Source organism: Anabrus simplex, chromosome 13, assembly GCF_040414725.1.
Source record: "Anabrus simplex isolate iqAnaSimp1 chromosome 13, ASM4041472v1, whole genome shotgun sequence".
Classification (NCBI taxonomy): Eukaryota; Metazoa; Arthropoda; class Insecta; order Orthoptera; family Tettigoniidae; genus Anabrus; species Anabrus simplex.
This window is the reverse complement of record NC_090277.1, coordinates 52414262-52438635: the sequence shown is the minus strand read 5'-3', so window position 1 is coordinate 52438635 and position 24374 is coordinate 52414262. Positions and strand designations below refer to the sequence as shown.

At 39.1% G+C, this 24374-nt stretch overlaps 1 protein-coding gene across 1 annotated transcript; it reads right to left on the bottom strand.

The window, feature by feature from the left end:
- Window positions 1–507: 507 nt before the first annotated feature.
- LOC136884626 (cuticle protein 21-like) lies at window positions 508–1044 on the bottom strand (the record flags this gene model as incomplete). The annotated part of the gene is made up of 1 exon (XM_067156852.2): window positions 508–1044. A coding segment is annotated over one exon (537 nt), but the record flags the coding sequence as incomplete, so codon positions are not given.
- Window positions 1045–24374: the final 23330 nt, after the last annotated feature.

Sequence of the window (24374 nt, the reverse complement as noted above, 5' to 3'; positions counted from 1 at the left end):
AATCGCTGATTTTTCTTTGTATAATTTATACTGGAAAATTATTAGATGAAATAAAGGGTTGGGATGTTTCATTTCATGTAGGATGGTAAAGAATTATGGTTTCTTTATAACAGCTGAATTTGCTTCACTCTTATCTTCCACATATTTTGGCTAGCCTTTGCATGGTGGAACATTAAACAAAATGCGAAGGAATTGTATTCTCTGAGATCTTGGATGTGTTGAACGTATTGGATCTAGAGAACAATGTTGAAGATGGGAACGGAAAGTATTTACTCGGAACAGTGTGAGGCATACAGGAGAAGAAGGGTGGTGTTGAAGGAAGTTCACTGGATTTTCGATATAAGAGAAATGAAATATAATTTAATCTTTCAACATATATTTATTTAATACTAAAATCCACAATATGTGGACTTAATATATATCATAAATAAAGCATTCATTCTATTTACAGCGTTGTGGAGTATAGGAGGGAAGAGTTAGAGAGAAATAGGTTGAAGTTTGGTTGACTTAACCGATGAGGGCCTTGCCGTATCCGTAAGCGGGGGCGGCGTAGGCAGCGGGGTGAGCGTAGGCGACGGGAGCGGCTACCTTAGCGATGGCGGGGGCAGCAGCGTAGGCGACGGGGGCGGCGACCTTGGCGACGGCAGCGGGTCCTCTGTGTACGACGGCGTTGAATCCGTTGACGGGGTCAGCGGTGTACTCTACGGTACGGGTGGTGCCGTCAGGCTCGACCAGGCTGTAGCTACCCTGGACAACATCTCCTTGACGGCTCTCCTGCTGTCCCTTGGAGTCTCCGGTCAGAGCGTCCTGGACATCGTAGGAGTAGCTGTAGCTTGGGTTGGGGTCGTAGTCGGTGTCAACGGCGACGGGGGCGGCAACCTTAGCGTAGGCGGGGGCAGCAGCGTAGGCTACGGGAGCGTGAGCGTAGGCGGGAGCGGCGTAGGCACGGGCGGCCAGAGGGGCGCCGGGGGCGTAGACGGCGGGGGCGCCGAGGATGCCAGCCTTGGCGACGGCCACGAGGGCAGCGAGGACGAAAAACTGAAATAAGATAGAACATACGTTATATCACAGATGTTAGGAGGATTATGAATAGGCATTTTATGGCATGATTGATACCTAAACTCTTTGAATGAGATATGTTCAGAACGTTCAAACGTGGGAGTTCATAAGCTGTCATGCAACTCAAAGTACTACTGAACAGCCGGAACCTTTCGCACTATATTAAGTAATGTTTTAACTTTTCTAACTATATCTCATACAGATTATCCTTTGATGTTCTGTCTTCGAGCTTTATGATTTCACCTAATTGTTATGTATTGATAGGTTAGATTGCAAATTTGTTAGGGAGTAGCAAATACCTCGACGGTAATGTAGGGGGAGTTGCATACATTGTAGGAGTATGAAGACGACGTACCTGTAATGTTTATGCTTTGTTTACCCTCAGCGTATCATTTGACTATTAATAATTTTTTTTCTTTTTGTCTTTTCCAGGTAAGGATTCATCAGCTTTAGATGGTGGTGTTAGCTGGTGAGTACCCTGTAACATATATTATTTGTTTTCGACCAGGAGGCTCGCTGGATTCTCAGAATTTCTTTCGGGAACACCCAGCAAACCCTAGGCAGTGCTATAAAGAGACTTCGAATGCCAAAAGTAGTATAATTTGCCAATGCTTTAGTCGCAGTCAGGAAGTTCTGTGGCCATACCGCTGACTCAGTGATTTAGTTATCTATATCCCAGGATGTACTGGCAGTGACCGTGCGTGCCGGAATTTCTCTCATGCCTCAACAGTTTCACACTGTCGCAGCCTGAGTAATCAATGAATACTATACTTCACTCTATCCTGTGTCGCGAACAACTCCGAAAATGGGTGACACATTCATAAACTGCGTATTTAGAGATACTGCATAAAATTCCTTACGTACATTTGATTACAAATAGACAGTATTTTGGAGAATGGAAGCGTGGTTATCTCAGGGGATTAGCTTATGTCTTTTCAACCTAACGGCAAAGATTCGATCCTCGGATGGAATTTTCACTTGAAAAATGTGTACCCGCTCTTAAACCCCAGCAAAATTTAATATTATCTAGGGGACTCCAATGACTCCAAAAATACAATATATCAGATGAAGAAACTCTATCGAAGTATTATGGTGTTGTTCGACATTTGAAATAAGTTGGTACGCCTTTATCTATCGAGAATTGTTTCACTTTGCATTTAGGCATTCGCCATTCATATTGGCAAAATATTTTCTTGTATATACTTCGAAAAATGGGAAAATTTAACAGAAGTGATGATTTTGTTTTTGAAAAGAAGGAAAGTTATCATCATATTGTTAAATATTTAGTATCCTACTGAGCATTTCCTTGACATATTTTCAAAAAAAACCCGGGTAAAATCTTGGTAATTTTGTTTTGAAACCAAAGGAAACTTTTCGTCCAAATATTCACCGTTTATACTGCTCAATATTTTAATGTATTCTCGCTCAAGAAAGGATTGTGCGCATGATAATTTTCTGTTCCTCACATTTAATTATTGTAAAAATATCATTCACCTCCCAGTTAAATACAAACCATGTGGATGAGCACAACTTTTGTTTGTTGTATAGGTCCAGTTGTTTGTGACAAAATTGTAAGTGCGAGGAGTTGATAAAATACTACGGGCTCTTTTTTCTTCTTTGAGTGATTTTCTTTACATGTTTGAAAGAACAACAACGATTTTTGAAGGTGATTTTGTTTTTAAAAGGAAAAGGAAAATGTTTTATAAATTTTAGACATTTATATCGCTCAGTATTTGAATGTACGAGCGGATATTTTCTTGACATGTTTAGGATCAAAGATTTGTAACATTTAGAAAAATGTTTTCGTTGTGATTTTGGAAAAGAATAAAACCTTTCATATTAATGTTCGCTATTTATACAGCCCAGTGTTTGAATACTCAATTGAACATTTCATTTTCTTTAAAAAAATCTAAATCTATGATTACTAGAGACCGTTTTTAGGCGGTAATAGGTTATAATGCTAATTTACTGAAACTGGCGACAAGTATAGTCTATCCTACACAACGGTTATGCTATGAGTTTTGCATAAACCTTAGGGGTGTGGTCCATCATAACCCCTAGAATTTATGTTACTCTCGGTACATAATAGAAGAACGGGCTAGAAGGCACTTCCTTATAAGCAAATTAGCTTCCGTTCTAACCTGTTACTGCCTTAAAATCCGAGGTCTAGTGACTACTTTGTTTTCCAGGTGGATATGTCTTTAAAACAGAAGGAAGCTTATTGTTCCCATTGTGCTTGCTGGAGAGTCCCTTACCTTGTACATGTTGTTTCTCTTGTTGTCTTCAAGTGAATGCTGTCGATACGGTGCCGGACAGTATTTATATACAGCACTTTTGATTCGCACGCGGCCACTACCTTACATTGTGACGCAATGTGGCGGCCCGTCCGGCGTACGAGAGGGGGTAAAGTGGGGGTCCTGGCCGAACCTGAGTCCTTTCACTCGTAAGTTCGGGGTCGTTAAAAGAGTAGAGGAATTATCATACCTCTTTTTTTATTAATTTTTATTTTAATTTCGTACAAATTCTTCCGATTCTTGTATGTGCACATGGTTCTTGTAGGTGCGATGTCGCAAAATAATGCAAGACCACGCCTTAACAGCACTGCTCCACATTCGTCAAGAATGAAGTCATGCCGTTGTATCTTTGTAGGTTGAGGTGCTGTTTCTTTTCTTAGAGCATCCTTCAATAATGAAGAATAATAAGAAGTTACCGGCAAAGCACAGTGATGCACCATGAGGGCGTGGGAATGAAAAGTTCCCTAGACCTCGCAACTGACGTGAGAACAAGTGTTCAAGAATTGACCTAACGGTAATCTAATTCCAATTTCTCCTTGTGGGGTTCCAGGTTTTATAAACTAAGGTATTAATAGAGATTGCCCACTTTTACTTCCTCTTAAAGCAATAACAACGTACACCACCTCTTCTACCTGAGGATACCTTCCTTTTCATTGGCCGGTTAACTTCTTTCTCGTTTCTTTAAAAGCAAATATTCCCTTTTTGTGTTGGCATCACAAGCACATATTGTTCACTGCTGCACCAAACTCCCTGGCATCTCGCCTACATCCAGACTTTTCTAAGTGAACCTTTACTTTCCGTTTGAAGATCGCTTCATATAAAATCCTTCGCATTTTGTCGTCAATCTGGAATTTTTTTTTCCCAGGTATAATCATGTTACCATATGTTTTCTTTTTCAGATATTTTACCAATTTCTTTTCCTTATTTTTCTACCGTTTTTCCCACACCTGTGGGGTCACGTGTGTGAAGTGTATAGCACAGATGGATTTTGCCTTGTTTCAATACAGGATTCCCTTCCTGACGCACTCCTATATGGAGGGATGTAATCACTATTGCGTGTTTCTGTGGTGGTTGGTAGTGTAGTGTGTTGTGTGAATATTAAGAGGAAAGTGTTGGAACAAACACAAACACCCAGACCCCGAGCCAGGAGAATTAATCAGAGGCGATTAAAAAGATAGTTTAAAGTTTTTAAATTCACAATTAGTTTTCGCAGACTGAAGAACCTAACTGAGTCAAAACTGAAAAAGACTGCTTCAAATATCACAAAACATTATCTTGATTAAGCCAGACTCGCAAATTATAATAAAGCTTTTGTTATGAATTATGTATAAAAATGCAGAATCCGTAGTGTGAAATAAAATACGAAAGCGGAGGAGAAAGACGATCAACGAGATAACCCGAATGCAGACGAATCACAAGCAGAAAGTTAAGCGTAATTTTCGAGTTCGCATACCAATCTTTTACGGCATCGATTTTTGGAATCTAAATTTGGATAAGAAAGGCGTACGTTAGATTTTAGTAAATACGGTATGTTCTCTCTCTATCTTTCCTTCTGATCAAATTTCTCCAGGTCGCTCTCCTCGCACCAACTCGATGCAGTGACTCTTGATTTGTTTTCCAGTGCACGGATCTGACCTTCAAAATTCTCCTATAACTGTCCATTTCGAAGACTCTTTCTTTCTTTCTTTCTTTCTTTCTTTCTTTCTTTCTTTCTTTCTTTTATGCACCAGTTACCGTCGAAACTACACTTATGTACAGTGCCACAAAACACCTTCAGAAATTTATTTATTTGCTTACATGTTTTTTTGCTAGTGACTTTACGTCGCACCGAGACAGATAGGTATTATGGCGACCATGGGATAGGAAAGGCCTAGGAGTTGGAACGAAGCGGTCATGGCCTTAATTAAGGTTCAGCCCCAGCATTTGCCTGGTGTGAAAATGGGGAACCACGGAAAACCATCTTCAGGGTTGCCGACAGTGGGATTAGAACCCACTGTCTCCCGGATGCAAGCTCACAGCCGCGCGCCTCTAACCGCACGGCCAACTTGTCCGGTTAGAAATATCTAATATCAGCGTAGAACTTCATCATTGCAAGTTCAGTATTATGAGTGATTTCAAAGAATTGTCGCTCGTATCATACAGGGTAGGCAAATTAAAACATGAAACCAAACCAAACCAAACCCCATGGCACTTAACGCCCTTGAAATGGCTGTGGCCTGCCCAGCCCGAAGGCCAGCAGATTACGAGGTGTCGTGTGGTCAGCACGACGCATTCTCTCGGCCGTTATTCTGGGCTTCGAGTCCGGGACTGCCGTCTCACCGTCAGATAGCTCCTAAATTCTAATCACGTAGGCTGAGTGGACCTCGAACCAGCCCTCAGGTCGAGAGAAAAATCGGTGACCTGGCCAGGAATCGAACCCGGGGCCTCCGGGCGAGAGACAGGCACGCTACCCCTACACCACGGGGCGGCAAAATAAATCATGGCCCGGTAAATATTTATAAGACTGGTGCGCAGTTGACCCTTGTTAATGAATTGCCCATCACAGGAAATGCTGGAAACCGTGATTTCGATGCACCAATCGGTTGCTATCATATATCTGCGCATGCGTATCTCCCACATCTCCCGAGTACGTCGCTGCATCATTACGTGTGAGTAAGTGAGAGGAGCAGACGTGTTTAGTGACCAGCTGAATGCAACATAAAATGGAGCTCAACAGAAGAACGATTCGTGCAAAACCTGTGCGGAACTGTTTGGGCAAGAAGAGTATCACTGGGAAGTGTTTTTGGACAAAACCTCCAGCAAAGCCTGCAGTGCAAAATTTACAAGGGGGCATTCCCTACTCGTCACCACCGATTTCGCTCAAATTTATAGAACATGCAGGGCTTGGCTAGAAATGAAAGTACCCAAAGTGGGAACTCCAGGTGGACAAGCGTATAGAAAATAAAAATAAAAATGTAGACGCTGCTTACGCAGCGTATAAGCCACTTACGTTAGCGCGCACGCCGAGCAGTTGTTGGCGTAGCGGTGAGAGTTCGGACTGGTAATTCGATGGTCGTGGGTTCGACTCCCCGTGTGGAGACTGTTTTTTTCTGTCAACGTTTCTATTATTTATTTTCCAATTAAGCAAAGAGGTGAAAAAATCATTTTATTTATTTATTTATTTATTTATTTTTTTATTTATTTATACGCAAAAGGCATTGGAAAGGTAAAAAATTGGGATTTCACTGCCAGACTTTTTGCTACCTGCGCCATGAAACTATTGTTTGTGTGTACAGCCGCCAGGAGCAAACTTCACATGTCAGGTGGAAACGAATCCTACAACGAAACGACTATTCACGTTTATGGCGCATTCCACAAGGAGGGGAGATAGCCAATAAAGGAGAAAAAAAGAATAACTTCTGTTTGAACAAGTCAGGAAAGTTCGCAACTCCAAATTTTGTACAATTGTGCGCTCATTAAAAAAATGACGTCCTATATGCCTTTTGCATATAAATAAATATATAAATAAATAAATAAATAAATAAAAGAAATTAAAATAAGTGAATAGTTTAAAAATTGAGAAAAATATTCTCCACATGGGGAGTCGAACCCACGACCATCGAATTACTAGTCCAAACTCTTACCGCTTCGCCAACTACTGCTCGCAGAAACGTACGTGGCGTATACGGTGCGAGAGTCGCGTCAGCATTTTTATTTTTAATTTCTATACCCTTGTTCATCTGGAGTTCCCAGTTGGAGTACTTTTTTTTTCTAGCCAAGCTCTGCATATTCTATAAATATGAGCGAAATCGGTAGTGACGAGTAGGGGACGCCCCCTTGTAAGTGGCAAAATGGAGCGAAACGAACTCTGGAGCGAATAAAAACGGTAACTATCCGAAAAGGGCTCGAACACTAGAAAACATTGCCTGAGTGAAGGAACGCCTTGAATGAAGTCCGACGAAATCTCAATGCCGTTTATGTGTGGAAGTGAAAATTAAGAGATTGTCGTGTCGAAACGTTATCAAAATTGACGTGGATCTGTATTCTTACAAATGTACTCTTCTGCATGCGTAAAAGTGTCCGGACGAACCATTGCCGGTGGTTTCTGAGTGAAGAGGACTCAGAATTTCTGGATCATCAGTTTTCCATTTCTTCATACGATGGTCATTGACAAGTGTCAATCGCTCATCAGACCTATTTTTCCTGGCAGTTTTATTTCGCACACCTGCATGTGTGCTGCGGGTCAGTATTTCTCATACTATGTTATCATCACATAATGTTTTCGCAGGAGCGACGATGATATCTACTGTGGTCTTCTGACGAGAAGACGCGTGGATGCGAGGTAAGGAGTACTAGGGGAAACATGGCTGCTGCGCATGCGCCTGTCTCAAGTCTCAAGACCTGACAATAAACATCTGTTCCGTCTGCGGTTACTCTTGCGAAATGAGATGCTGTTCTGAAGCTTCAGTGTGGTAGAGCAATTGTGCTTTAGTTACACATTTAGCCTACTCTAATTGAAGAGTTTATTTCCAAAGTAAAATGCAAAACTTCAGTAATCACTATTTTTTTATTTCTAATGATTCAATTTAGATATTATTATGAATATAATATAGTTTCATTAATTACTTCTATACACATATTGACACAGTGTTCTAAAAATTTATCAATGGAAATGGTTATACTTTTCTCATGTAACTTTGAGTTAGGACGGTATGGAACTAAGTGATTTAGTGACATAAGGTAAATCCGGGACAGATGCCGCCCCGGTAGAGATGCCGCATGCACTGTAGCTAAAGGTTCCCATCGTTACAGCTAGATGGCAATATGTGTGGTTTTTCAGTTTCGAAGGAAGAACTACTGTCTGCGAGTGTGACGAAATTTGCTCGTATATTACGCCAATTATAGCCGATATCATGAGGCGAGTACATGTTTCCTCCTGACAAAGTTTTTGCGTGTGTTTATTTATTGTATATTAAGTTGGCTTCAAATGCTTAAAACAGACGTTTTTAGTACAGTAGACGTCAGAAACATAACTGTAGTTGAGAGTAAGCTAATTTTGGGCCATGATAGCCTTGAGGTATGAAAACAGGAGGGTGCGGCGTCTCTCCCTGATAGTTGGCCTTCGGGCTGAGCAGCGGTCGCTGTGCAGGCCAGAGCCATTTCAAGGGTGTTAAGTGCCGTGGGGTTTTATATAACACAGTGAAGAATCCATTGCACATGCACATTTATAGTAAATCGAAATTAAAATATGATTTTAATGTTGTAAATTATCAGATAGTTTTTTTCCATTGAATGATTATATTATGTGGATATAATTTTCTTGTAGTACGTTCTAGTGTTCGGTTATATTAAAGTTGAAGAAATTGGCTTAAATTTGATTTTGTCATTAATTATTTTACTCGCGGCATCTCTACCGAGCAAAGTCGGCATCTATACCGGGATCCAGGGAGAGACGCCGCAGATGCAACAATTCCTTTGTTCACTCCTTTCTCCCATATACTTTCAATTGCCAATATTTTGTTCATCCCTGATCAAATGTACATGTTTTCAAATTATGCTCGATGAATTTGCAACAATTTTTAAAGTAAATATACCGAGATATAACAAAAGACATAAGAAGTGCGGCAACTCTCCCGGAATTACCCTACGTTTTGAGTGACATTTATGAACAGTGACATTGCTTAAACACAGTGATTATTATAAATTTAAAACGCTGATCATAAATAAAGTGTACAGCACTTACGAGGGGGTATCCAAAAATAACCGGAATATTGTCGTGGGCGAAGGCTTGTGTAGTACGCATTTCTGCCGTTAGGCTTGTATTGCGCCGACTGTGTTGCCGACCTGGCTTGTTCTGTTCATCTGCATTGATTGTCTTAGCTAGCGCTTTTTTTGTTCTTGTTTCGTTGTTTGTTTAAGTGAACAACGTGCAAACCTTTTGTTGGGAAGTTTGAGGAAGATTGCGCAATAGTGTTCGTCAAGAAAGACCCGATTTTTGGCAGACAGGGAACTAGTTCGTCCACCACGACAGCGCTCCTGTGCACAGAGCCTCCTCAGTTAGTTGTTGGCTAAAAATCTCAAGGTTCCGATGCCCCACGCCTGACCTGGCTCTGTGCAAATTTTTCTTATTTCCACGCATAAAAAGGAGCATGAAAGGACACCGATTTGACAACATTTAAGAGGTCAGAAAAGAAACGAGGGAGGAGCTGTCAGGCATTTCTAAAAATGACTGCAAACATTTTTCGAACAGTGGAAACTCCGTGGGACAAATGTGTTAGTAGTAATGGAGAGTATTTTGAAGAGGATAAGTTTTTTGTAAAAAAAAAAAATGAAAATATATAGCTTTTTCAAATTTCTTTTTTGGTTACCCCTCGTATTTGGTGGTAACGCGATAAAGTTCATTATAACTTAGTCATAGATGCCCAAGTGACCGCGATCAGATACGGAGAAAGTTTTACAGTATATACAATATTTTCAAAAATCAGTCTGCGGTGATATGAATCGAGCGCTTTGACAACGAAGCAGCAATTCAAAAAAGGAGTCGTGCTAAGGGTACAACCCCTGAGGTTGGGGTGGTAAAATAACACGCATGGTATCCCCTCCCTGTCCCAAGAGACGACTAAAAGGGACTCAATAGCCTCTCATCATCGAAGCTGGGCTAGCGACCGAGGAACCCTTAGACGAGTTCTGGCATTGCTTCAGCTTAGTTGTGCCAGGCTCTTCACTTTCATCTGCCCTGTTCAGTCTCCCTTGGTCAACTCTTATTCTTTTCCAACCCCGACGGTATTACATTTGCAATTCCTAGGGAGTCTTTCGTTTTCACGCCCTTCGTGGCTCCTGTCTTTGGCTAATACCTCCGTTTTTCGAAGTGTTGCGCCTCTTTCATTAAAAATACGTGTTTTACGCCTTCTTTCAATAAGAATGCCACATTATTTTAATAGTAGGAATGATACTTCCCGCGTCATGTAACTTGAGCTCTGCAAACCGCAGTGCTGAAGTTGGGTTTGGTTCGATTCGTAACGTCGCGGACTGGCCAATGGCACGGTAGCGTAACTATCCATTCTCTACGAACATTAGCTCCCTAGTGTTGTCTTTCTTTAATGTGATTCAACATACACAACAACAGACGCCAATTACTCTGACCAAAAGCCGCCAACAACTGTTACGGAGCAATACGACTTCTCCAGACGGTAATGACTTTAAATAAAAATAGTTAATTATAGTATTGACGCCAGTGGAACGAGCCTGAAACAATAGCTATGTTCTTGCTCTCTGCTGTAAAGAGATAATAGCATGCACTGTCGAATAGGTAAGAAAGCAGTATAGACGCTTCTTGTATCTGAGTTATTGAAGGGTAAAATAAGATTGGTTAATTGTTCCTTATGTTTTATTCAAAATCCTGATTAAGAATACAATATTAATTATTTTAATTCTTGCTCGAGTACTTCGCCACTCTGTTGTAGGATTTATTTATATGTTCCAGACCTTGAGAGTTGGCCGCCGTGTGGTTAGGGGTGCGCATTTGAGCTTGTATTCGGGAGATAGTGGGCTCTAACCCCATTTTCGGCAGCCTTGAAAATGGTTTTTCGTTGTTTCCACTTTCACACCGGGCAAATGCTGCGGCTGTTCATTAATTAAGGCCACGGCCGCTTCCTTCCCACTCCTAGCCCTTGCCTATCCCATCGTCGCCATATGAGTTCTGTATCGGTGCGACGTAAAGCAGTTTGTAAAAAACTTAAAGTTCCGGAAGTTATTTTCTGATCTTCCTTTCCTCGCAACATTACATGACCTTCGTAATAACATCCCCTTTCTCCCTACGAATCCAACAGTATCCCCTGCCTTCGTAAGAGGCGCCTGAAAGGGACGTCGTGGGCTCTTAACTTGGGGAGCTTGGATTGGCGACCATGGGCCCCTTAGCTGAGTCCTGGCATTGCTTCCCCTTACATGTGCCAGGCTCTTTACTTTCAACCTTCCCATCTGACCTCCCTTGGTCATCTCTTGTTCTTTTCCGACCTCGACGGTATTAAGTGTTTGAGGCCTACAGAGTCTTTTTATTTCCCACCATTCTTTCTTTGACCGATACCTTCATTTTGCGAAGTGTCGGACCCCTTTTCACTTTTTCCGTCTGATTAGGTATTAATAGAAGATAGTAACCCAGTTGTACTTCCTCTTAGTGAATTTTCAAATTGCAACTCGGGGGAAAAAAAATTAGTTCAAAATATAACATGTCCAAATTAAAAAGTTAGTTAAAGTTCCGGAAGTTATTTTCTGATCTTCCTTTCCTCGCAACATTACATGACCTTCGTAATAACATCCCCTTTCTCCCTACGAATCCAACAGTATCCCCTGCCTTCGTAAGAGGCGCCTGAAAGGGACGTCGTGGGCTCTTAACTTGAGGAGCTTGGATTGAACATGTTTGTCTTGCATTATAAGACACTCTTAGGTACTTTAACAGAATACCGAGCGTCTTTGCTGCGCAGTTTGGGACACGTAGCTGTTAGCTTACATTTGGAGTATCAGAACAGCGTTCGCCGTTGCAAAGACATGTCTCCTTGTTTTGACCCCAACCATTCAACTGATACTGTACGACGAGCAAGGTGTTTATTCGACAGGTGAATCAAATGTAGGAGAGTAATATTTATGTTTTTAAAATAAGAAAATTATTATAGCGTCATTTAGCTTTGTTGACCCTTCTTTGTGAATATAAGTACACGCGAATTGAGAAATAGAAAAACTAAAATTTAACGTAAATATTTTTATTGTATTGTAGTACCTGAATAAGTAATACTAGTTTTGGAAGAATACTGTTAGATAGTAGAGAATAGTATTGAAATTTTGGACGTTTTCCTGTATTCTCAGTTCGCCTTGAATCATGCAAGTCCTGCGAACGCATACAAATCCTATTGTAAACAAGCGTAGTGCAGTTGGTGTTAGAGGGAAGGGCACGTGTCAGTCCTTTCTTTGAGTGGCTTCGTGTGACATAGAGTTATATTACTGTCCTGGAATACTTTCAAAGCTTGTACTGCAATGTTTTCTGAGCCCCTTAAGAATAGGAAAATGGAACATCGATATCTTTAGTGGATTAGAAGTTATTTCAGAGTAACTTCTTACGTGAATGAACACGTACTAGGGAACCCGTGCGAGAAATCTCGCATGCTGATAAAGTACGCGGTGGAGTAGCCCCCTGGTGAACTAAGGAGTACACAAACCAGTGCACTATTAGACAGTCTTACTTACCACTTAATGTAATCTTGGATTTTTTAACATTTTTGGTATCCACTTGAACGGAAGCAAATGCAAGTGTATTATTATACTGGCGAATGTTCCGGAATTAATTTTTGGTTTTACTATTATTCTTTTCTTACTGATAATTACAGCATGTTATAACGATATAAAAAAAGGTGTCCCAGCGCCCAAAATGTGAAGTAAATAGCAATGATGGCGAGTATTTTCCTACAGAACCAGTATATGCAAATCGCACACTTCGTACAATTTTTAAAAACTAATTTTTGAAGAAATCATCGATATTTATGAAATGAGAGTGCAATTCGTCACTGATAATGTCTATTCTCTTTCTTTTGTATGCTCATTTGTCACGATCGGTTACTTGTGAGCGCCGCAAAAGGGATCTATACTACTGAAATAATATATATGATAATATTTGAACATTTCTTACCACTTCATGTAGCCAACCAATCATCACCATTGACCTTCATTTAGAGACCAGGTGGCAGATTCCCTGTCGTTGGTTTATCTGCTCTTTTCTTAAATACTATCAAAGAAATTGGAAATTTGTCGAAAAACTCTTTTGGTGAATTATTCCAATCTCTGCTAATGTTATTCCAGGCAATATTTCCACTGATAGCTCGGAATATTTGGATTAGTCACGTTGTTTATCTCTTTACTCCCAAGTCCTCCAAGACCAAAGTTTGCAACATTTTCGTAACAATGCTGTTTTGTCGGAAAGGACCGAGAACAACTCGTGCTGCTTTCATTTCGATCTTTTCCACTTCTCGTATCAGTGAGAGCCCCGTACACTGGAACCATACTCCAATTGAGGTCCTACCAGTGACTTACATGTCCTCTCCTTTACATCCTTACTATAGCTCCTTAATGCCCCCATATCCATGTGAGGAAATCTATAACCTTTATTTACAACCCATTTAATGTGATTCCCCTAGTGAAGATCATTCTTTATATTAACACCTACGTTCCTATAGTGATCCGCATGAGTTACTATCAGAGTATAGAGACAAACGAAGAAGAGCAGATAAGATATGTAGATATAAGAAAAGAGCTTTTGAAAGAAAGAGAACCGAAGAACTGGATGAAATGAAGGATAGAAACGAGGTACGAAAGTTCTATGAAAGAACAAAAGACCTTAAGAGAGGATTTCAACCAAGAGCTGTTTTCTTCAAGGATAAAGATGGAAACCTTCTGGGTGATAAAAGCAAAGTGCTTGGAAGATGGCAGGAGTATGTTTACGAGTTACTCAATGGAAATAATGAAGATGATAGAGAGGAGGAAAATATAAATGTTGATTGGGAAGAAAGAGAATTGGAAGAGGAATCAGTAAAACAGCCAGACTTAGAAGAGGTCAAAGCTGCAATTAATGCATTAAAGAATAATAGAGCCCCAGGTGAAGATGAAATGGAGTCAGAGCTGTTGAGATATGGAGGAGGGGGAATAGAAAAGGCTGTTTATGAATTGATTAAGGAGGTTTGGACAAAGGAGGAAATACCCAAGGATTGGACATTGGGTATAATTTACCCAATACATAAAAAGGGAGATAAGGCAGTATGTGGAAATTATCGAGGGATCACCTTGCTGGATGGAACGTACAAGGCTTTTTGTGAGGTACTAGCCTTAAGATTGGAATTATGGATGGAAATAATATTAGGGGATTACCAAGCAGGTTTTAGAAAACATCGCTCTACTCTGGATCAGATATTTATATTACGGCAAGTGCTAGAGAAATTTTATGAATATGACAAACAGTTACATCAGCTGTATGTGGATTTTAAACAGGCATATGACAGTCTAGATAGGAGTAAAATTTACAAGATTATGAAAGAATTTGGAATCCCAAGGAAATTGATTAGATTAACAGAAATGACTTTGAAAACAACAGTATGCAAGGTGAGAGTGGAGCAAGATCTGTCAGAGGAGTTTTTAGTGGAGAGAGGACTAAGACAGGGAGATGTACTTTCCACACTGCTTTTTAACCTAGCATTGGAAAAAGTAATCCGTCAATTGCCCATCAACCCAGGGGGAACCATTTTGAACAGATTAGTACAAGTGATAGCATATGCTGATGATGTAGCAATAATTGCAAGAAATGAAAGATCTCTTGAAGAGAGCTACTCAGTATTAGAAGGGAAAGCACGGGACCTAGGACTAGAAGTGAATATAAACAAAACAAAATATATGAAGATGGGAGATACAGAGGGAGTAAGAGGAAGGCCCCCAGTAAGATTAAATGGGAAGGAATATCAATGAGTCACATCTTTCAAATATCTAGGCTCTATGATAACAGAAGACAATAAAACCTCCGTGGAAATACAGGAGAGGATAACAAGTGGAAACCGATGCTTTTACGCCTTGCAAAATATGTTTAAATCCAGGAATGTCAGCAGGAATACAAAAATTAAAATATACACAACAGTACTAAGACCAATAGTTATGTATGGATCAGAATGCTGGGTGATGACCTCCAGAGAAGAACAGTGGCTGTTACGGTGGGAAAGGAAGATATTGAGAAAGATATTCGGTGCAGTAAGAGATCAGGATGGGTGGAGAATGAGGACAAATGTAGAGCTGCAAGGACTGTTTGGCCAGCCAGATATTGTTACTAAAATTAAGCAGGGAAGAATTAGGTGGGCCGGTCATGTTCAGAGAATGGCAGAAACCTGCACCGTTAAAAAGGTGTTTATAGGGAAACTTGATGGAAGGAGGAGGAGAGGAAGACCCAGGAAAAGATGGATTGATGATGTTGAGGATGACCTTAGAAAGTTAGGAGTTAAACGTTGGAGAAGAAAAGCTGAGGACCGAGATGAATGGAGGCAGGTGATAAAGGAGGCCACGAACCTACAAGGACTGTAGCGCCGACCAGTAAGTAAGTAAGTAAGTATGAGTTACTATCAACACGGTAATTAAACCTGAAAAGACTTCTCCTCTTGCTGAACCTTACAACCTGACTTTTCAGCTGGTTTGCCATTCTACCATTGTCTGGTGATCATCTCACAAAATTGTTGAGGACATTTTGCAGTCACTCACAAGTCTGTATCTTGTTCCTTTCTGCAGACAGTATAAGATAATCCACAAAAAAAGAACACCTACATTTCTAGCTCTTCAGGCAAGCAACTCCATATTGAAAACATCCTAGGAATATGAGCTACGAATTTTAGGTAAATAAAATATAAGTATATATAAATTATTTATTCCTAAAAATTACAATCCTTTTCATAATCATCGTTATCCGGTCGATTTGATTAGCAGTTTGCTTTTTTTTCTACCACTACGAGCGCTAATGTGAGTCATTGCAGAGTTTCACTTAAGCCCTTATAACTACATGCGGTGTGGACATTTATTCAAAACATCAAAAAAACGCCTGAGAGTATTGAACCAAGGAAGACATTACAGAAAGAATTATGTATATAAGTTAATTTGGGTAGGATTTGAATCGAAAAGAAAACGAGTAAGAAACAAGCGATTTTAGGCTGGCTCAGACGGTTGAGGCGCTGGTCTTCTGACCCCAGCTCGACAGGTTCGATCCTGGCTCAGTGCGGTGGTATTTGAAGGTGCTGAAATTCATCAGCCTCGTGTCGGTAGATTTACTGGCACTTAAAAGAACTCCTACGGGACTAAATTCCGGCACCTCGACGTTTCCGAAAATCGTAAAAGTAGTTAGTGGGACGTAAAGCAAATTACATTATTCATTTTAGGCTGTTTTTTCGGAACTGCATTTAGGCCGGAAGTGATTTTAGAAACCTTTTTTAGTATGATAGAGCTCTCCAAGACTCACAATTTTAAACCTTTCAGGGACCTTTGGCCCTTCAATTCTCGGCACAATTGAGGAAATTGCTTAATTTTACGTTCTTCGTAGTACGGTGACTCCTACTTTGTTTTGCTAAGATATGTTTTCAACGTTAAAAAAAGTGAATTAGTCGCCTGCTCCTCAACATAGCTAGTAAACTGGAAATTCTTGTTTGCAAACTGTGTAGGAAATTTACCTTACTAGCTTTTATTACATGGAGGAATTTTTCAGTGAGAATTACTGTAATTTACTGTGCGAAGTTAACGGAGCAGCAGCCTGATGAAGGGCGGTAAATCACTCGTGCTCTTTGTTTCATTCATGACCTTCCACTCACTGAGCGTGGTCAGGTGTTCTAGATACCATGGTCCACTGAGCACGTATTAGTAGCGTGCGGTTTTTTGTTGAAGTCAGCATCTTGCATTTCGTCCTCCTCGAGGCATTCCGGATGTGACCTAATAATTTAGGAATTCCAGCGCCTCACTCTAGTAACGCTGCAATATTTTTACATAAGCTGCACTGTGCTGGACAGGTTTTGTATATTGATTTCGCACGTTGTGTAACAGCGTAGCTGAGGAGTTAATGCACTACATATCTGAAACTTTATCAGATTGAATGATAATACGAAGTTTACCTGTTTTATTGTTCAGAAAGAAAAAATGAACGAGCTCGGTCCTACTTATGTGTCCGATAGTTTGTTGTCATACCCATAGATTACGCGCGGTTTTAGAAGGTGGTGATTATTGTTTTAAGGTGACACTCCGGAGATATAAATCGATATTTTGGTTATTTTGGTGAATTTTGTCACGATGTTATTTCGCTGAATTTAAACAATTTATCACTGTAATAATACTCTGTTTGCCAATTGTAATTTTACATTTAAATCCCATTTTTCTCCCATAATATTCTGCCAAATGTAACAAAATGTATATGGTATATGTATCGTTGCTATATTAAGAAACCTGCGTATGGAATTTTTGATTACAGAATTTTTTCAAGTAGTAGGGATTTTTAAGTCCAAAATTTTAGAACGTAAAAATGACACAAACGTTAGTACGATAAATCTCCTTATATAAATTATGTACAGAAAAATCTATACGTAATGCTTTTAAAAGAAGTATTGTCTTCCTAATTACGAATTTACATTAACATGTTAATTAAATTTCATAAAAAATGGAATTAAAAATTTTAAAAATTTGTGGATAAACTATTAATTGTATGAAAGGAATGTTCGCGATATCTTTACTTTTATGTAAGTGACATTCCCACAAGGTTTCGTGAAAATCCATGCATTAGGAGTGTCGCCTTAAGAGGAAGCACATGTGGGCAAGCATACTCCGATAAACACTTCCTGTATTCGGGAGATAGTGGGTTTCCTCATTTTCACCACCTTAATTAAGGCCACGACCGCTTCCTTCCCAGTCCTAGCCCTTTCCTGTCCCATCGTCGCCATAAGACCTATCCGTGTCAGTGCGACGTAAAGCCAATAGCAAAAAAAAGAAACCACTTCCCTTTCGGCATAAATATGTCCTAGAGCGGGGGGGGGGGGGGGGGGGGGGTTCATCCGATAATTTGTATAACGAAATAATGTGATGTAACAAAATGCGTGACGCGATGTTACCTATCAAGAGCTACCCAGGCCGTGGATCTGTATGTCATGGCCATCCATCAATACGGAAGTTATCGTCACAAAATGTGTGACGGAAGTGTAACCATAGCAGCCATGCAGGCTGTTGAAGTAAGGTATGTATGAATGGACGGCCAGACAGTGTTACCTAGCAACCGTGCAGGCTATGTCTTATGGTTGGCGGTCATCTGAAATTAGCAGCCTTTGATGGTTGGTCATCACTGAGAGACATATTTATGAGCATTTCATTTTCAAAAAGGTGTTTTTTTTAACATAGACGTACGCTCCTCGAGAACGGGTGCATGACAAAAAAAAATGAAGATGCTTTTAATGTATGGGTAGAACGCGTATATCGCCGAAAATATTGAACTTACGATTATGTCTAATGTCTCAATTGACCGGGCGAGTTGGCCGTGCGGTTAGGGCCGCGTATCTGTGAGCTCGCCTCCGGGAGATAGTGGGTTCGGACCCCACTGTCGGCAGCCTGAAGGTGGTTTTCCATGGTTTCCCATTTTCACACCAGGAAAATGCTGGGACTGTACCTTAAAACCACAGCCGATTCCTTCCCACTCCTAGCCCTTTCCTATCCTATCGTCGCCATAAGACCTATCGAATAAGTTTGAGTGGTGTCTTTAAAAGTAGGGAATATCACAATATAAAGATAAATTTTGAATTTAAGACGACACATTGGGGCAAATATTCGTTTATAGGAAGGGGAGTTCGGGATTGGAATAACTTACCAAGGGAGATGTTAAATAAATATCCAATTTTTTTTTTGGTTGCTATCTTGCTTTACGTCGCACCGACACAGATATGTCTTATGGCGACGATGGGATAGGAAAGGCCTAGGAATTGGAAGGAAGCGGCCGTGGCCTTAATTAAGGTACAGCCCCGGCATTTGCCTGGTGTGAAAATGGGAAAACACCGAAAACCATCTTCAGGGCTGCCAACAGTGGGGCTCGAACCCACTATCTCCCGATTACTGGATACTGGCCGCACTTAAGCGACTGCAACTATCGAGCTCGGTTCCAGTTTCTTTGAAATAATTTAAGAAAAGGCTAGGAAAACAACAGATAGGGAATCTGCCACCTGGGCGACTGTCCTAAATGCATATCAGTATTGACTGTATAGTATTGTTGTATTTACTGTGTCGGTGCGACGGAAAACAAATTCTAAAAAGAAAAGTCTCTATTGATAGTCGTAACAGGAGAGTGCACGTTGCAAAAAAATCAGAAATTTAGTTTCCATACAGTAGCGCTTCAAAATAAGGCAAAATTTGTGCTAAATATGTGACGTCACACGCATGCTCTGTTATAAGATGGCGCTGTGTTGATTCGCGCGCTCAGTTGAAGGTCGATTTTCTCACACATTACTTTAATTTGAACGTTGTGCCAAGCAACTATCCATAGCACATTGGGTAATTCGTTTATTGATCTTACTTTTACTTGTAATATTACTCCCGAACTCTTAAATTATGTCTCTTATTTCTCGTATCGCAGGCCCATATTACACGGAGTTATTACCCACATTTCAAGTATACCACGTTCTACTGAATAAAATTGATTATCCACAACATATTTGTCTTTTAATTCTAATAAGTAAGTCTGCGAAACCCTACGGTCGTTACAGTAGTGACATCTTACCGCAAATATTTTAAAAATGAAAACTCGTTGGGCTCCACTCTCCCTATATGCCGGCTTCATCAGAATAGCACAGTTACGTCATGTTTGTGTGCATTCTGTAGTAAAATCGTATGATATCCTTGTACCAGATTGGTCATTGAATTTATGAGCTAAAGGAATGGCTTATTTTAAAAAAACAACCTGAGTCTATGAACAATGACCTTTCTGCAATTACAAAAAAGAACCTTAAAAGGATATTATCAACGACATACTGACGATTTTTACGCGTTTTATGCCATATTTAAGAAAGGTTTGCCTCTTTCTTTAATTAAAAACAACCATTCCGAATAGTGTTCAGAAGGATGTGCTGGAAATTTTACCTACACTCAGATTAATTTACTCTTATAAGCACCCTTAAATGTTAGATTATTAAGATAAATGAATAAAGTGTCAATGTAAGGTTAGAAACATTATAGTTTATGTTGTTCGAGATATAGTTTTAATTATATTAAATATTATAAATTAATTTTAAAATGTTAAAATGATTTTTATGATGCTTTACATTTCATTCAAATTACATCCCACATTAACTTTAAATTATAATAAACTTATTTTTAATTTCAAGTCGTTATAATAATCACTACATTATATTTATGTAGGTGCATAATTATATGGTTTGGCATAATAGCAGGCTTCATAGCCTGAGCCCCGCCATGTAGAGAAAGACATAAATAAATAAATAAATAAATAAATAAATAAATAAATAAATAAATAAATAAATAAATGTTGTTAGTGAAGTAAACAAATGGTTCATATAAAACTTCATGAGTTTTAATATACTTCAGAATAAATTTAAACCTACGAATAATAAGCATACAAATAGCAACTTAAAATTTACAATAAATTGAAAACTATAGTACGTACTAAAGCAACATTTTCTTCTTTGGTTCTTTTTCTACCGCTTTTCTCATACCGGTGGAGTCACGGGTGCGAACTATGTATCACATTTGAATTTGGCATTGTTTTACAGTCGGTTGCCCTTCTTGACGCCAACCCTACATTGCGTGTTTCTGTTATGGTTGATAGTGTATTGTGTTGTCTGAATATGAAGAGGAATGGGTTGGGACAAACACAAACACCCAGTCCCCGGGCCAGAATAATTAATCAAAGGTGATTAAAATCTCCGACCCGGCCGGGAATCGAACCCGGGACCCTGTGGACCGAAGGCCTCAACGCTGACCATTCAGTCAATGAGTCGGACTGAAAAACTAACATATTACTGTCTCTAAATTGATTGCCCATTCCCTGAAAATATTGTGAAAATTAAATTACTAATACCCCGGCCAGGTGTGTAATAGTTTTTCATATAATGTTGTAACTCCTACCACTTGAGTGATATGGTCGACTAGCTTCAGACAGTCATCGCATCAACTCTTTCCTCTCCTTCTCTGGAGGTGCCCTTCAGGTAGGAAAAATTAATTGATCAGCAAATTTTATACGGAGCAAATGGCACTTCAGGCCATGAATAATAACGGCACTGTCTTCTAACATATCTGAAATGCATATACTGGCTGATTTTGAATTGGAACTCCTCTGCCTGATGCTCAAGAGATATCACAGTTTTCTTATAACATTTTCGCCACCAACACTTCAACTATGTTTTATCATAACAATATGAGATCGGAACTTCAAATAAGTTTTTACTCCCTCCATTTAAGTGAAGAAACAATGAGTTATTTGTCGCCTGCATTAAAAATCATTTTCCATGGCCATCTAAAACTCTCAGTGATAACCTTGTTTACGATTTTTATGCTTAAATTTTTGAATGTAGGCCTACATATGACGAGCAACAATTGAAAACGTGATCTCTGTTAATGCAATTTTTTCAGGAGAAGCGAAAAATTGATAACTACAGAAGTATTCGATACAATGTTATGTAGTTTTCACAGTAAGTTATTCGTTGGGATACTGAATTAGATGCCATATTGCAAGAGATCAATAATTTATTGCGGACGTTGTGGAAATTCCATTAATATTTTGGACATAATATGTTTTGATCTGTTATATACGACATTACATGTTTCGATGAGTTTGCTGTAGACTAGTTTTATCATAATTAGTTCACATTCATTTTAATATCTGAACTTGAAAATTAGAACTTAAATCTTTTCAAATTTACAGTAAGTACTTAGAACACTGTAAATTTAATATTTACTTCAAGGAATTCAAGAAAGACTGAAATTACTTTAAGAAGCAGGTTCAGGACACTAATTTGTTACACAGAGTATTTTATTGTCTAGAATATATTGATTACATTTTGTGCAGTCCAGGTTCTTCATTTAAACCATCACATTCTTTATGTTTCGGAGTCATACTGCTGTTGGAAGCTCTAAAAGCTCATGAATAATAAAATATCTTCTTTCCAGTTTTCACCAAAAAGTCTTAAAGTGAGTAATTTGTTCACATATTCCCTTTTTTCTTCCTTTATCTTTCTCGATAATGGCAGGGCACGTCTGTCAGTTGCAAAGATCATCTCATGCGCCTGTTTTGCTAATGTTGTGAATGATTTGGAAGGGTCATCAAAGTAATAATTATTTTTTGTTGTAAATTTTACATAATGATCACAGATTCCAATTTCAAATTTTTCGAAACAGTTATCTTTTACTTAACTAATATAATCTATTGTTTACCATGCCTTCGATAGTTCTTTATAATCCTTAAACTTCCAGTCTTTTTCAGTAATTCTAGTTTCGCCATACTTCGTTATAAATCTGTACATATTTCTCTGAATAACAAATTTCCGGAATTTGGTACAGTTTACTCTCTACTTGCTTAAAGACCCTCTCTGATACCAGTGATTTACGTGATTTTATTTTTGAGTCCACTCTTAATTGTTTTTTTTTCTACTTTCTACCACGTACCCTCCAATCACGCTTTCTTGTTCTAAATTCATAGAATGCAATACACACGCAAAATAGAACAGGATACTGCTGCTATGTTCCCATTTTGTTATTTAATAATAAGTATTTTTCTGGAAGAATGTCACATAGTGCGAAATAGTTTTGAACTTTTACAAGCAAGGAAACAAACTACGGTAAATCTGACAGTAGTACCAGTACAAATGAAAGAAAGTGAACTGAATTGTCATTGCTGGACAACACAGGTTCTGATTGTAACCCTTGTGGACAATATATGATTTGTTTTAATCCCTCATTTTGAAGATATTATTCCAATGATACTTTAAATACAGAAATACTAGATAAAATGTGATTTTGGGAACAAGTAGTGCACATAAAATACGCCCTGATACTCTATCAAATTCAATTTTGTCCACAGCTGAACATCATCAGTTTTATTTGGCTGCTTCTGAAATAAAAAAAAGAACGTAATTTCACTGTTAACTGAAAATGGCAAAAAGTGACGTGCTGTCCTGAAATAAATGATTCAAATAGTCATGTCTAGACACCGGAGTTTTTAGCCAGTAATAGGTTAGAATGTAAACTAATATGGTTATTAGTAGAGCCCGGATTTTGATGCATTAATAGGTTAGAATGCAAACTTACTCAAGCGAGTAGCAAGTATAGTCGACCTTCACAACGATTATGCTATGAGGTTTGCGTAAATAATAGGGGTACGCCCCATCAGAACCCCTATCATTTATGTTACTCTTGCTACATTATGGAAGAGCGGGTGGCCGACACTTCCTACTAACCAAATTAGTTTGCAACCTAACCTGTTACTGCATAAAAATCCGGGCTTTAGTTATTAGGAAGGATAGACTAGCCCGTTCTTCCGCTATGTAGCGAGAGTAACATAAATTCTAGGGTTTCTAATGGGCCGCACCCTTAAAGTTTATGCAAGTCTCATAGCATAACCGTTGTTCAGTATAGACTATACTTGTTACCTGCTTCAGCAAATAGCCTACATCTCCAGCCTGTAATCATTGTCATTGTTTGCTCAAGAAAACTATGATTAACCGTAACGAAGGTTTTCAGATGCTTCGGACTCATTTTGATACTGCATGATGTTGTTTGGTCACAGTTCCGTGGCGGTCACGTAATTGTGTATACGAAATGTGATTGGTATACCACGTTTCCAGTTCACGACCAAGCCAGGCTGGTTCGTTGCCATTAGTATTGCCCGCCTTACGAGAGGAACCAATAGGAAATGCAGCATACCTCGCATTCCACTGGCTACAAGTCTTCCTAGTCTATGTCGTGCATCTGAAATAGGCTTGACCAGCTTTCTAGCAATTAAAATAACCAACTTCCTTGCGCTTCTTCCTGATGTTGTTCTTCTTTAGCTACATGATAAATTTTACTTCTGTCGTATAAACCAGGGGTTTACAATCTGATGCCCTCATTGCACTCTTCAGCTGCCAAAATCTGCACTCTGCCTATCGTATCGAAGGTGAATGAATGAATAATAAGAATAATAAGAATAAAAATATTTGTTCTGGAATTTGAAATTAAGACATTATCAAACTGTGGCCCGGCCAGAAATTTATGTACAGCAGAAACTCTTACAAGAATTGTCGATCTTGAAAAATTATAAGAAGTTGAAAGAATAATTTTGAGAAAAATACTGGGACCTATAAGAAACAACAATGCCGAATTTAGACTACCATCAAACGGAGAGCTATATTTAAAAGTTGAAAAACTGACAAGTTTAATGAGGAAAAAAAAACTCCAGTTTTTTGGACAAATTTATTGAATGAATAACAATAGTCTAAGTAAATAAATCTTCAACTTATTGAACTG